Source organism: Pantherophis guttatus, chromosome 7 (genome assembly GCF_059756535.1).
Source record: "Pantherophis guttatus breed Tessera chromosome 7, ASM5975653v1, whole genome shotgun sequence".
NCBI lineage: Eukaryota > Metazoa > Chordata > Lepidosauria > Squamata > Colubridae > Pantherophis > Pantherophis guttatus.
In genome coordinates, this window is record NC_142069.1 from 60,270,799 (window position 1) to 60,283,547 (window position 12,749).

General features: G+C 39.6%; 1 protein-coding gene across 22 annotated transcripts in view; it reads right to left on the reverse strand.

The window, feature by feature from the left end:
- NELL2 (neural EGFL like 2) overlaps positions 1-12,749 on the reverse strand; it is a 382,878-nt gene that overhangs the window by 86,350 nt on the left and 283,779 nt on the right. For 11 of the 22 annotated variants that reach the window (XM_087873276.1, XM_034404437.3, XM_087873272.1 and 8 more), the window contains 2 exons: positions 10,648-10,770; positions 10,015-10,110 (listed from right to left, as the gene is read on the reverse strand). The exons of 5 other annotated variants lie outside the window; for them this stretch is intronic. In XM_087873276.1, the coding sequence (XP_087729402.1) occupies positions 10,015-10,110; positions 10,648-10,770 (219 nt within the window). The remainder of the gene's footprint in view (positions 1-10,014; positions 10,111-10,647; positions 10,771-12,749) is intronic. 6 more of the 22 variants (XM_087873275.1, XM_087873271.1, XM_034404440.3 and 3 more) reach the window with 1 other exon arrangement.

Here is a 12,749-nt window from a genome sequence, read left to right on the forward strand (position 1 = left end):
TTACTGTTTATAATATCCCTTGAAATTTTATTAAATGAAATTAGGAAAGACAAAGAAATAAAAGGTCTGAGAATAAAAAAAGAGGAGTATAAACTGCAAGCCTTCGCTGACGATGTGGTGTTTATCGTGGAACAACCAGAAACAACAGGAACTAAATTGTTAGGGAAAATAGAGGAATATGGAAGAGTAGCCGGTCTCAAAATCAATAAACAAAAAACAAAAGCATTAACGAAGAACTTAACAAAGGCACAGGAGAAAGAATTAGAGGATAATTTAGGAATACAAATAGTAAAGAAAGTAAAGTATTTGGGAATTTGGCTCACTAATAAAGCAACATCAATTAGAGAGGATAATTATACTAAATTAACAAAACAGATTTAAAAAGATTTGGAAACATGGAGCAAATTACAATTGTCATTCTTAGGAAAAATTGCATCCCTTAAAATGAATATACTACCCAGACTGCTATACCTCTTCCAAGTAATTCCGATTTGGCCAGGAAAGGATTTTTTCAAAGACTTTGATAAAATGATAGCAAAGTATATTTGGCAGGGGAAGAAGGCCAGAATTAAAATAAAATGCTTGCAAGATACCCGGGAGAAAGGAGGATTAGGGTTACCGGACTGGAAACTGTACTATAAGGCGGCATCATTAAATTGGATTAGACACTGGATAGATCTTAAAAATAAGAGAACACTACTTCTAAAGGGATTTAACCTGCAATGAGGCTAGCACGCATTTTTGTGGGAGGGAAGAGATAACCATCATTGATATTTCCAACAACATATCATTAGAGGATCATTACATAGAATATGGCAAGAGATCAGAAAAACACATTACAATAAAATTCCGAGATGGTTATCGACTATGGAGGCACTGATTTATCCTTACGCTATGGACAAGGAGAAAATGAGAAACTACAAAGAACTACTGAATAATAGAGGAGAATTACAATCGAGACAAGAATTGAAAGAACAGGGTATAGACATTGACTGGTGGCCATATTTACAAATAGAATCAAGGTATAAAACAGATCGGGTACAATTCGGATTTCAAAATGAACCAAATGAATTTGATAAAATTTTACAAGGAACGGACGAGAAAATGATAACCAAAATATACAATTACTTATTAAGATACAAATTAGAGGAAGAAGTGGTTAAAGAAAACATGATAATTTGGGCAAAATTTTTTGGGTATTGTATTGAATTGGACTAATGGGAGAAATTATGGACTGTAAATTATAAACTGACAATATCTATATCCTACAAAGAAAATCTGTTCAAAATGTTCTACCGATGGCACCTCCCACCAGCGTGCCTAGCAAAAATGTTCCCAAACACCTCGCCAATTTGCTGGAAGTGTAATGCACATAAAGGAACATACTACCATCTATGGTGGTCATGCCAAAAGGTGAAACAATATTGGCATGAAATAAGGAAAATGATAGAAGAAATTACAGACCAGAAATTGGAAATGAAGCCGGAAACCTTTCTACTCGGAATAATCATAGCACAGTATGAGAAAGAGACAAAATACTTAATTATCCATATCTTAACTGCAGCCCGCATACTCTTTGCCCAAAATTGGAAACAGGAACACATACCAACAGAAAACAAAATAATCACTAAAATCACAGAATGCACAGAAATGGATAAACTTACAAAAGAATTACAGGAGAAAGATGATACAGAGTACTACTTAGCATGGCAAAAATGATATAACTGGTTGGAGAAAAAGTTAGAAATACATTCATAAGGACACTAAAGAATAAGGTTAACTCTAAGACAAAACTTTGAGTACCAATTAAGGAATGTAACAATTTTAAGGATGGAACTATATGAACGCTTTACATATAAATATGTAAATATACATATATATAGATAAATACGGAAAAATAGTCTACCGATGTGACAACTTTAAGAATAAGTCGTAAGACCTGATTGATGTTCATTTGTTTTGTATGTTGTATCGTCGTATTTATGTTTGTTTGTACTTTTTAAATAATAAAAAAAAAATTTAAAAAAAACTCGGACCACACATTTTCTGAACAGTTTTTATCCTGGAGCTATAATTCATTCAACAATGAATTTAAGGGCCACCATCAGTGAGCTGTTGGACATCATTACTTGGTCTGTTGTTGGATGTTTGAGTGGTTTAGGGGTGGGGAATTTGTGGTGGGTGGGAGTGTGTTTGGGGATTGTTATGTGTGTTGGACCTGGTCTTTGGGTGTTAAGTGAATTTCGTTGTATGGGTATACTGTGTATACATGTACAATGACAATAAAGTTGTTGTTGTTGTTGTTGTTGTTGTTGTTGTTGTTGTTGTTGTTATTATTATTATTATTATTATTATTATTATTATTATTATTATTATTATTAAGTGCTCTGCCAGAGTCATAATAGCATAGCATACTTTATTGCGGTCATAGACCAAAAAACCAAAACATCCAAGGCACGTAGCTGGCACACGACCAGACTGAAGTGCAAAACGACAACAAGATCAGTGGTAGAAAAACCACTCTGTCAAGCTCATAGTTCATGTGTTATAAATTTTTTTAGCTCCAATCTATATGGACTATGGTCGATTAAAATTATACATAGGTAGAAAATACTATATTGCAATTTGCATAAAATCCACACATCGGCACTTTATACAACCACCAGCTAAGTCATAATATACAGAATAGGTACTTTCATTGTTTATTATATTTATTTTTATAAAGAGAAATCTTATTATTAATGTTTATTTTAAGGAAAAGAACATTTTTAGGAAAATATTTGTCAGTTGGTTAAGGTTTTCACAAGACTAGTATAATTTATGAAGGTTAACCAGTTAACTAAAACTAAAAAAAAAAATGAATAACACTGTGCGCCTATTTTGCTAGAAAGTTCAGTGCAATTTTTTAATGATTGGTGTGGGCCATTTATTTTCTACCACAGTACAGTGTGCTTATATGAGGATCTTCCTCAATTTAAAAATTGAATAAATAAATAATGTCTTATATGAAGGTTATGGATTTCTCTAATTCTTTAGAATAACATGAGACATCAAATATTTGACAGCATTTAAACTCAGATGCTCCATAATCCATAAAGCTTGATAAGTACATACAATTCTGTGAAGTAAAAATGGCATTGCAATGCCAGAGATTCTTGCAAGAGATTCTTGTCATGATTTTAAGCATTTTTTGAATATTGATGTTTCAAGCACACTGATGGAATTCTTCTATATATTGATATACATGAAAGTATACATAGATACAACTGTACATTTTAATTAACTTAAAGTTGACCACACCATGCTATTTAATTTCCACAGAAAGTGATATACAAATGAAGATAGGCATAAATAAATACTTTATACATATCAGCCAAATTTTAATCTTCTAAACATCAAAATTTATTAATGGCATCATTATAATGGTCTGGTGCTAATCATTATAATGTAATGATTAAATGTACAATATCAGATATTTCCTCCTGGGGATTGGTTTGATATTCAGGGAAAGATATTTCCTGTGCTTGTTCCTTTTCTGACCTCCAGTAAGCTGTTTGCACCAATTGTTTATGTCTCCTTGTTTTGGCTGCATTTTTCTATGGTTAGGGTAATCTATGATTTATCTCTGCAAATGTATTACCTATTCCATAAGAACATAAGAGCATACTAATTGATTATGTCTGAAGATGAGAAAATATTTTGGACATAAGATTTTAATTTAGCTTCCTAAACCTTTCAATGTAGTATTAAATATTTTGATTTACAGGGAAAAAGAAAGTGAAGTGTTTAGTTTCATTTATCTTTAAATATAACCTGAATGGAAAGTACAAGTGATGTTAGAATAAGAAGTTGAATTCACAGTTTTTCTGACAAGTATTAATAGATTTATGTCACAGCCCTGTAAGGTCTGGTGCTAATCCTATATTCAAGAGTGTTCTATATTTATGTAGAGCAGAGCTGTCAAACTCAAGGCCTACAGGCCAGATGTGGTCTGCGAGATGGTTAGATCTGGCTCACAAGGCCGCCCGAGAAACAATTAAGGACCAGCCTGAGGGGCCTTGGCCCAGCCCAGGCCAATCGGATGCTGATCTGCAATCTGGTGGTGTCCACCTGGGCTGGATTGTAGGCAGCCTTAGATCCATGGTGCTGCCTTGGCCCTGCCCCCAGGCATGTGCACAGAAGGCAGCGAGAACGTGAGAGCTGGGATCCCTGGGGACTGCATTCTGAGTGCTTCCCTTTCACCCAGGATGCCATTCCTTGTGCGCTCATTGCATGCTCATTGCCTCCTATGCGCACATCCAGGGGGTAGGGCCGAGGCAGCACCACAGATCTAAGGCTGGATGCCACCATGTTGCAAATCAGAGCGTGCCCACACCAGCATCTCCATACCCCTCTTGCCGACCTTTCATGCATGTGTGTATGTGTGTGCATGTGTGTGGGAAATATTCGGCAGCATGAGCTTCACAGCCCACTGAGACCACTGAGCTGGCCCTCCAAGAAGCAGACATGATGGTGGCGGTGGCACCAGCAGCAGGCAGAGTCAGGGGAGCCATGTGATGCAGACCACTGGACACGCCTGCTCCATCCCACTTGGCTGGAACAAGGCAGGTGGCTGCCCAGTGCATTCAGGCTGGACTGCATGCCTCCCCCCTGTGCCTCTGCCTCTGGCTACTGCCACCGCCACAGACTGAGACAAAGTGAGGAGGTGGGGTGGCTGCTGCTGGACACCATTGGCTCACCTACTCAGGCCCATCTGTTTTTGCTTATGGTTGGAGAGCAGGTACCCACTGGTCATCTCCTTGGCCCCCTCATGGGTCTTGCCCTTGGTCTGTGCATGGACCACATTCCCCTCACACAAATATGGGCTGCTGCCACCACCAAGGCCACTAGAAGCTTGTGCAGGTCCACAAATGCACCAGCTATGGGGTTGGCAGGCTGCGGCTGCAGCCAGAAACAATCAGCCCCCATGCACAAAGAGCAATGAGTGCACGTTCGCCAATGATTTCCAGCTTCAGCTGCTCCGTCCCCTGCCTCTACCTCACCTCGTCCCATGGGACGAGCCTCTTGCCCACTGCCCCACCTGGAAACCCCTGGATTCCCTTCCTAATCCCTCCAAGCCCCTACAGGCACCCCAAGCCAAGCTACAAGCTGGCCACACTCCCTGGGACACGCTGTTGGCCGCAACCACCCTGGCCATGCTCATGCTCCGCCCTGGCCCCTGGAGGACAACCACAATGCTGATCTAGACCTCAATGAAATCGAGTTTGACATCCCTGATGTAGGGCCTAAGTTTATTGTTCACCATGCAACTAACCATTCATACTACTAACCCTGCCCCAAACAAGCAGAGTGAATAATTTGGAAAACTCAATATGAATTGGCCTAAGAGAGAATTAAGAGGGTGAATTAGAAATTCAAATAAATGAGGACAGATATGATATTGTTGCCATTACAGAAACTTGGTGGGATGAAACCTATAAATGGAATATACAGCTAGAAGGATTTAAATTATTTAAAAGAAATAGACCAAATAAAAGAGGAGGTGGAGTTGCACTATATATAACAGGGGTTTGCAACCTTAAACACTCAAAGAGCCATTTGGACCCATTTCTCACAGAAAACAAAACACTGGGAGCCACAAAACCTGGGTGGGCATGGCCAACTCAATGTCACTCGCTCCCACGGAGTCACATGACCCAGCCATGCCTACCCAGGTTTTGTGGCTGTCGGTGATTTCTTTTTTATGGGAAACAGATCTCTCTCTCTCTCTCCCTCCCTCATCTCTCTTTCTCCCTCTCTCTCCCTCCCTCCTTTTCATCTTTCTCTCTCTCTCTCTCTCTTTCTTTCTTTCTCTCTTTCCATCCCTCTCTCCCTCTCCCTCTCCCTTCTCTCTTTCTTTCTCCCTCTCTCCCAAACTCCCTCTCCTTCCCTCCCTCTCATCTCTTTCTCTCCCTCCCTCTCCCCATCTCTTTCTCCCTCTCTATCTCATCTCTTTCTCTCTCATCTTTCTCCCTCCCTCCCTCTCTCCCATCTTTCTTTCTCTTTCTCCCTCTCTCCCTCTCTCTCATCTCTCTTTCTCTCTCATCTCTTTCTCCTTCCCTCCCTCTCTCCCATCTTTCTTTCTTTCTCCCTCTCTCCCTCTCCAATCTCTCTTTCTCTCTCTCCCTATCTCTACCTCCCTCTCCCTCCCTCCCTCATCTCTCTTTCTCCCTCTCTCTCTCCCTCTCTCCCTCCCTCCTTTTCATCTTTTTCTCTCTCTCTCTTTCTTTCTTTCTTTCTCTCTTTCTGTCCCTCTCTCCCTCTCCCTCTCCCTTGTCTCTCTTTCTTTCTCCCTCTCCCAATCTCCCTCTCCTTCCCTCCCTCTCATCTCTTTCTCTCCCTCCCTCTCCCCATCTCTTTCTCCCTCTCTATCTCCCTCCCTCTCTCTCATCTCTCTTTCTCTCTCATCTCTCTCCCTCCCTCTCCCTCTTTCCCATCTTTCTTTCTCTTTCTCCCTCTCTCCCTCTCCAATCTCTCTTTCTCTCTCTCCCCATCTCTAGCTCCCTCTCCCTCCCTCTCTCATATCTCTCTCTCTCTCTCTTTCTTTCTCTCCCTCCCTCTCCCCATCTCTTTCTCCCTCTCTCTCCCCCCTCCCATCTCTCCCTTTCTCTCTGTGAGAGGGATCTTGGAGTTCTAGTGGACAACCATTTAAATATGAGCCAGCAGTGTGCAGCAGCTGCCAAAAAAGCCAACACAGTTCTAGGCTGCATAAACAGAGGGATAGAATCAAGATCACGTGAAGTGTTAATATCACTTTATAATGCTTGGTAAGGCCACATTTGGAATACTGCATTCAGCTTTGGTTGCCACGATGTAAAAAAGATGTCGAGACTCTAGAAAGAGTGCAGAGAAGAGCAACAAAGATGATTAGTGGACTGGAGGCTAAAAGATATAAAGAACAGTTGAGGAACTGGGCATGTCTAGTTTAATGAAAAGAAGTACTAGGGGAGATATTATAGCAGTGTTCCAATATCTCAGGGGCTGCCACAAAGAAGAGGGAATCAGGCTATTCTCCAAAGCACCTGAGAGTAGGACAAGAAGCAATGGGTGGAAACTAATCAAGGAGAGAAGCAATTTAGAACTAAGGAGAAATTTTCTGACAGAACAATTAATCAGTGGAACAACTTGCCTCCAGAAGGTTTAAATGCTCCAACACTGGAAGTTTTTAAGAAGATATTGGATAACCATTTGTCTGAAGTGGTGTAGGGTTTCTTGCCTAAGCAGGGGGTTGGACTAGAAGACCTCCAAGGTCCCTTTCAACTCTGTTATTCTATTCTATTCTATTCTATTCTATTCTATTCTATTCTATTCTATTCTATTCTATTCTATTCTATTCTATTCTATTCTAATATTCATAAATGACTCAGAACTCCTGAAAGACTGCAAGAGATAATAATTTCTTATGGAATCCAAGATTCATGAATTAATAAAGATGTTGGTTTAAATGGTGGTGAGGCCCCTCCTCAAGAAGCCCTCTCTCGACCCGGCTGTTTTGGCAAACTACCATCCAGTCTCCAACCTTCGCTTTGTGGCGAAGGTTGTTGAGAGTGTGGTGGCACGACAGCTCCCGCAGTACCTGGATGAAACTGTCTATCTAGATCCATTCCAGTCCGGCTTCAGGCCTGGGTACAGCATGGAAACGGCATTAGTTGCATTGGTTGATGATCTCTGGAGGGCTCGGGACAGGGGCTGCTCCTCTGTTCCGGTCCTATTAGACCTCTCAGTGGCTTTTGATACCATCGACCATGGTATCATGCTGCGCCGGCTGGAGGAGTTGGGATTGGGAGGCACCGTTTTACGGTGGTTCTCCTCCTATCTCTCCGACCGGTCACAGTCTGTGTTGGCAGGGGGGCAGAGGTCAACCTCAAGGCACCTTGTTTGTGGGGTGCTGCAAGGGTCGGTCCTCTCACCTCTCCTGTTCAACATTTATGTGAAGCTGCTGGGTGAGATCATCTGTGGTTTTGGAGTGCAGTGCCAGCTGTACATCTCCACCCCAGACCACCCCAATGATGCCCTTGAAGTGATGTCCCGGTGCCTGGAGGCCGTGCGGGTCTGGATGGGGAGGAACAGGCTCCAACTCAACCCCTCTAAGACCAAGTGGCTGGGGTTGCCGGCGTTCCGATATAGCCAGCTGGTGCCATCGCTGGCTATTGGGGGCAAGTCATTGGCCCCCACAGAGAGGGCTCGTAACTTGGGTGTCCTCCTGGATGCACGGCTGTCTTTAGAAGAGCATATGACGGCCGTGGTCAGGGGTCTTTTTATCAGGTTCTCCTGATATGCCAGTTGCGCCCCTTTCTGGATCGGGACTCCTTATGCACGGTCACTCAGGCCCTCGTCAGTTCCCGCCTGGACTACTGCAATGCTCTCTACATGGGGCTCCCCTTGAGGAGCACCCGGAGGCTCCAATTGGTCCAGAATGCAGCCGCGCGGGTGATTATGGGGGCGACATGGCGCTCCCATGTAACACCTCTCCTGCGCGAGCTGCACTGGCTTCCGGTGGTCTTCCAGGTGCACTTCAAGGTATTGGTTCTCATCTTTAAAGCGCTCCATGGCTTAGGGCCTGGGTATCTACGAGACCATCTTCTGCCACCGATAACCTCCCACTGGCCAATAGGCTCCCACAGAGAGGGTCTCCTCAGGGTGCCATCAGTCAAACAATGTTGACTGGTGGCCCCCAGGGGGAGAGCCTTCTCTTTGGGGGCACCCACCCTCTGGAACGAGCTACCCCCAGGGATACAACTGATCCCGGATCTCCATACTTTCCGCCGGGCCCTGAAGACTTTTCTATTTCAGCAAGCCGGGCTGGCTTAAAATTTTTAACTGGTTAATTTTATGGGTAAGGGGTTTTAAATTGGGGAAGCCAAATTGATTTAATTATGTTTTAAATTATTTTAATTTTCATATTGTATGTATTTTAATCTTGGCTGTTCACTGCCCTGAGTCCTTCGGGAGAAGGGCGGTATAAAAATTTTAATAATAATAATAATAATAATAATAATAATAATAATAATGATGATGATGATGATGATGATGATGATGATGATGTCCCGTTTGTAATTGGAGCTCTTGGAGCAATACCCAAAGGGCTACCCTTTTATTCAGAAATTCTAAATTTGCCGGACTTGAACATTTTGACTCTACAAAAAACCACCTTACTCAGAACAGCTTACATCCTCCGACGATACCTTAACAGTTCCTAGGTCCTTGGTTAGGACTCGAGCTGCTGAGCTATTAACCAGCCTCAAAAGCTGTGAATCTCATTAAAGATTAAATAATAATAATAATAATAATAATAATAATAATAATAATAATAATAATATCCAGACTTCACTCTCCTTGCAGAGTCCAATAATATTGCAACATCCATCTTACTTCTTTTGTTAAATATCTGATAAATTTCTAGTGGGAATTTTCAAAATCTGCATTTTCAAAATCGGCTTTTATAGGGAAAAAAGAAAATACAGCAGAACTCAACATTATAGCAACAACTTAGCTGCCCAGAATTCTAGGACATGAAATGCTTTTCAAATAATTATTTTCTTTCATAATTTCAAGGGGAAGACTTATATATACAGTAGCTTAGCCTTTCTTATGTTTTTACACACAATATTCATTAAGTGCAAATAAAAGTATAGTCAAGGGAGAATAATTCCACTCAAAGAATTTAACTGAACAAGGAGAAAAGCATATTAATTCCTGAAAATAATTTTTAATGTGGCAATGGAACAGGATTAAAGATGAAAAAAGGAGGAGTTTGCTCCTCCACACATTTTTACCTTTTAAAGAAAAAAATGTTGCCAAAAATGAACAATTTTTTTAGCTCTATTTTCATAGAATAAGCTTCAGGTTCATAGAGGTCCTGGCAATTCTTGTCTCATTCAACAGAAACCATGGTGTTCAAGAAGATATTCTTATTTTTTGTTATACACAAAACTTCAGTTATGTGCTTGGTAAATATAGTAAAGGATCTCTTACCAGATTCACAGCTTGAGCCTGTAAATCCTTGTGGACAGGCACAGACATTGGAGGCAATGCAAATTCCACCATTTCTACAACTATCCTTGCAAAAGGCTGAAACCATTGAAGAAAATTTTAAGAGGAAAAATTATAAGATCTTCAATTCTATTTTAAGTGGGAGAGAAGGATATTTTCCAAATATCTGAATACAAATTATTTAAGTCTAATTTGAATACACAGTAAACCTTCTAAAAGAATCCTGCAGATTTGTACTTATCCCCCTCCCCGCCCACATGGCTTAGATATATTTTATCCCTTTTTGCTGTGATGACAAGGCTGCATAACTGCTATAGTCATCTTCATCACTCTCTATAACCTTTTTGACCTTGGATGATTTCACATAATAATGTATCATTATTTTGCTGATATATCTAAATTGATCAAACTTACTTACCTTTGAATTTTTCAGAACTGCAATCACATTCATCTTTCAGGTACAAAAGCAAGTTTAGCACATAAGGTGTTAAAAATAAATATCTGGTGTTAAATGCAGCATCAAGAAAGGAAATGGTACTAACAATGGATGATTGTAATGCAAAGGTTAGAGAAACAAAGGGGTTTTGAAATCTGAATCATGTTGTGATATCTTACCTTTGCATATGGTACCATTTCCAGTATAACCTGGTTTGCAAATACAGTTATGTCCTCCTACAGTATTGAAACACAATGCATTTTCATCACAGTCCTGTTTGTTGGTGAGGCATTCATCATGCTCTGAAGGTTAAAAAAAAAGCCACTTAGCATTTAATATTGTATTATTCCTTGATATATTCATTTCTGCCTGCATTTTTTCTCCTTGTAATTTGGCTGTAAATAAACATCTTAATATATTGAGTTAAATTCTGCAGAAACAATGGTATTTACCAGTGGTGGGATTCAAATAATTTAACAACCAGTTCTCTGCCCAAATGATTTCTTCCAACAACTAGTTCACCAAACTGTTCAGGAAGTTAACAACCGGTTCTCCCGAAGTGGTGTGAACTGGCTGAATCCCACCACTGGTACTTACTGTGTCTTATTGGATTTAGTAGGACTCGAGTAAAGATAACTTAGAAGAAATCTGCTGTACCAACATAATATGATGTAACTATATTCACCACCATTGTGTAAGCACTCATTTATTTCAATTAAATGTACATAGAGTTTCAGACTAAGCTGTTTTTCCAATCTTTGGTTTAAGAATCAAAAGCAAACAGCCGTCAAAGACAGTATGCAGAAATGTCTTTTTCTGCAATAATTTGGTGTTCCCCTCTTCCTTTTTTGCATCAATCCACATTCTATCACAACAAATAAGGAGTGGAACAAAGCTTGAAGGACCATTTTGCTCAGGTACGGCTTCCATAAATCTGCCTGCTCAGGTTTCCAGATAGTTGTGGCAGCTGCTTGCCCCATATTTAAGTCTCCATTACTTCTCCCCTAAGCTTTTCCACTTTGTTTTTCTCAGCACTTCCCACTGAAGGTGGAATCAAACTAAACCAGTTATAAAACATTATATGAACAAATGGAGGGGTAATGATGCTAAGATTATTGATAAATTGCATCAAAGTTATACCAATTTTTGTTCTTGCAAAAAGAATAGTGAAAAATATTAAATAATTATTTGCCAAATTACTGTATGTACTAAAAGTAATATCAGAAAAGGAGATTGTACTATTAATGGGTGATTAGAATGCAAAAATTAGAGAAACAAAGGAACTTGAAATGACAAGATTTTGGGGATGTATAAATTCAATAATCTAGGAGGCACAGAATTGCAAGAAAATTTATAGCTAAACTCGAGCAAATTTACAAAATAACTCTTATAGAGTCAAATAATGTTAAAAGAAAGACCATATTGAAACTCTTTACAATCAGAATTCTAGAATGGCAGAAATATTTGTAGAAAAAGAATAGACTTACAAACAAAGAGAATAGACTTACTAATCAAGAATTATATAGTCTTGGTTTTGGACAATCAGTAGAAGCAGTATACTAGCTATGAAACAGAAAAGCACAAGGCACTAATGAAATATTAATTAAACCATTTGAAGCTGCAAAAGACAAGGGAGTGCTAAAGTTTTACAGCAAAATAATTAAGCAAATATTAATATATATAAGGAAAGATTGATAGTGGGGTGGAGAAGTAAAGCAAAAATTAATTTTGTAAAACTAATTATTTTCCTTGGTGGTTTGTATAATATACACACCCAAGTACATAGACATATTTATATGTATGGCTGTGGTAGTGTGTAGTAAAACAAAAGATAGAATCAAGAATGAATAGCTCTTGAATGAAAGTGGATTTAATACAAGTAAGAGTGACAATTTGAGAAAAGTATGCTGAGGTGGTTTTGCCACACAAAGAAAATGATTGAGGATTGAACTGAAGAAGCATAAGTAAAGGGATCAAGAGGAAAGGGAGGACAGAGAAAGTTGCAGTTGGACTCAATTAATAAGTTCCTGAAGAAAAGTGAGAATGTAGGAATTTGTCCATGGATATGGTATAAGTAATAATGTCTTGCAAAAATAGAAAGATATGACAAAAATGACAATAAAGGTTATCTTATCTCATCTCATCTCATCTCATCTTATCCTATCTTATCCTATCCTATCCTATCCTATCCTATCCTATCCTATCCTATCCTATCCTATCCTATCCTATCCTATCTTATCTTTTTCATTATCATCTTATCATTTTATGCTATGCTATGCTA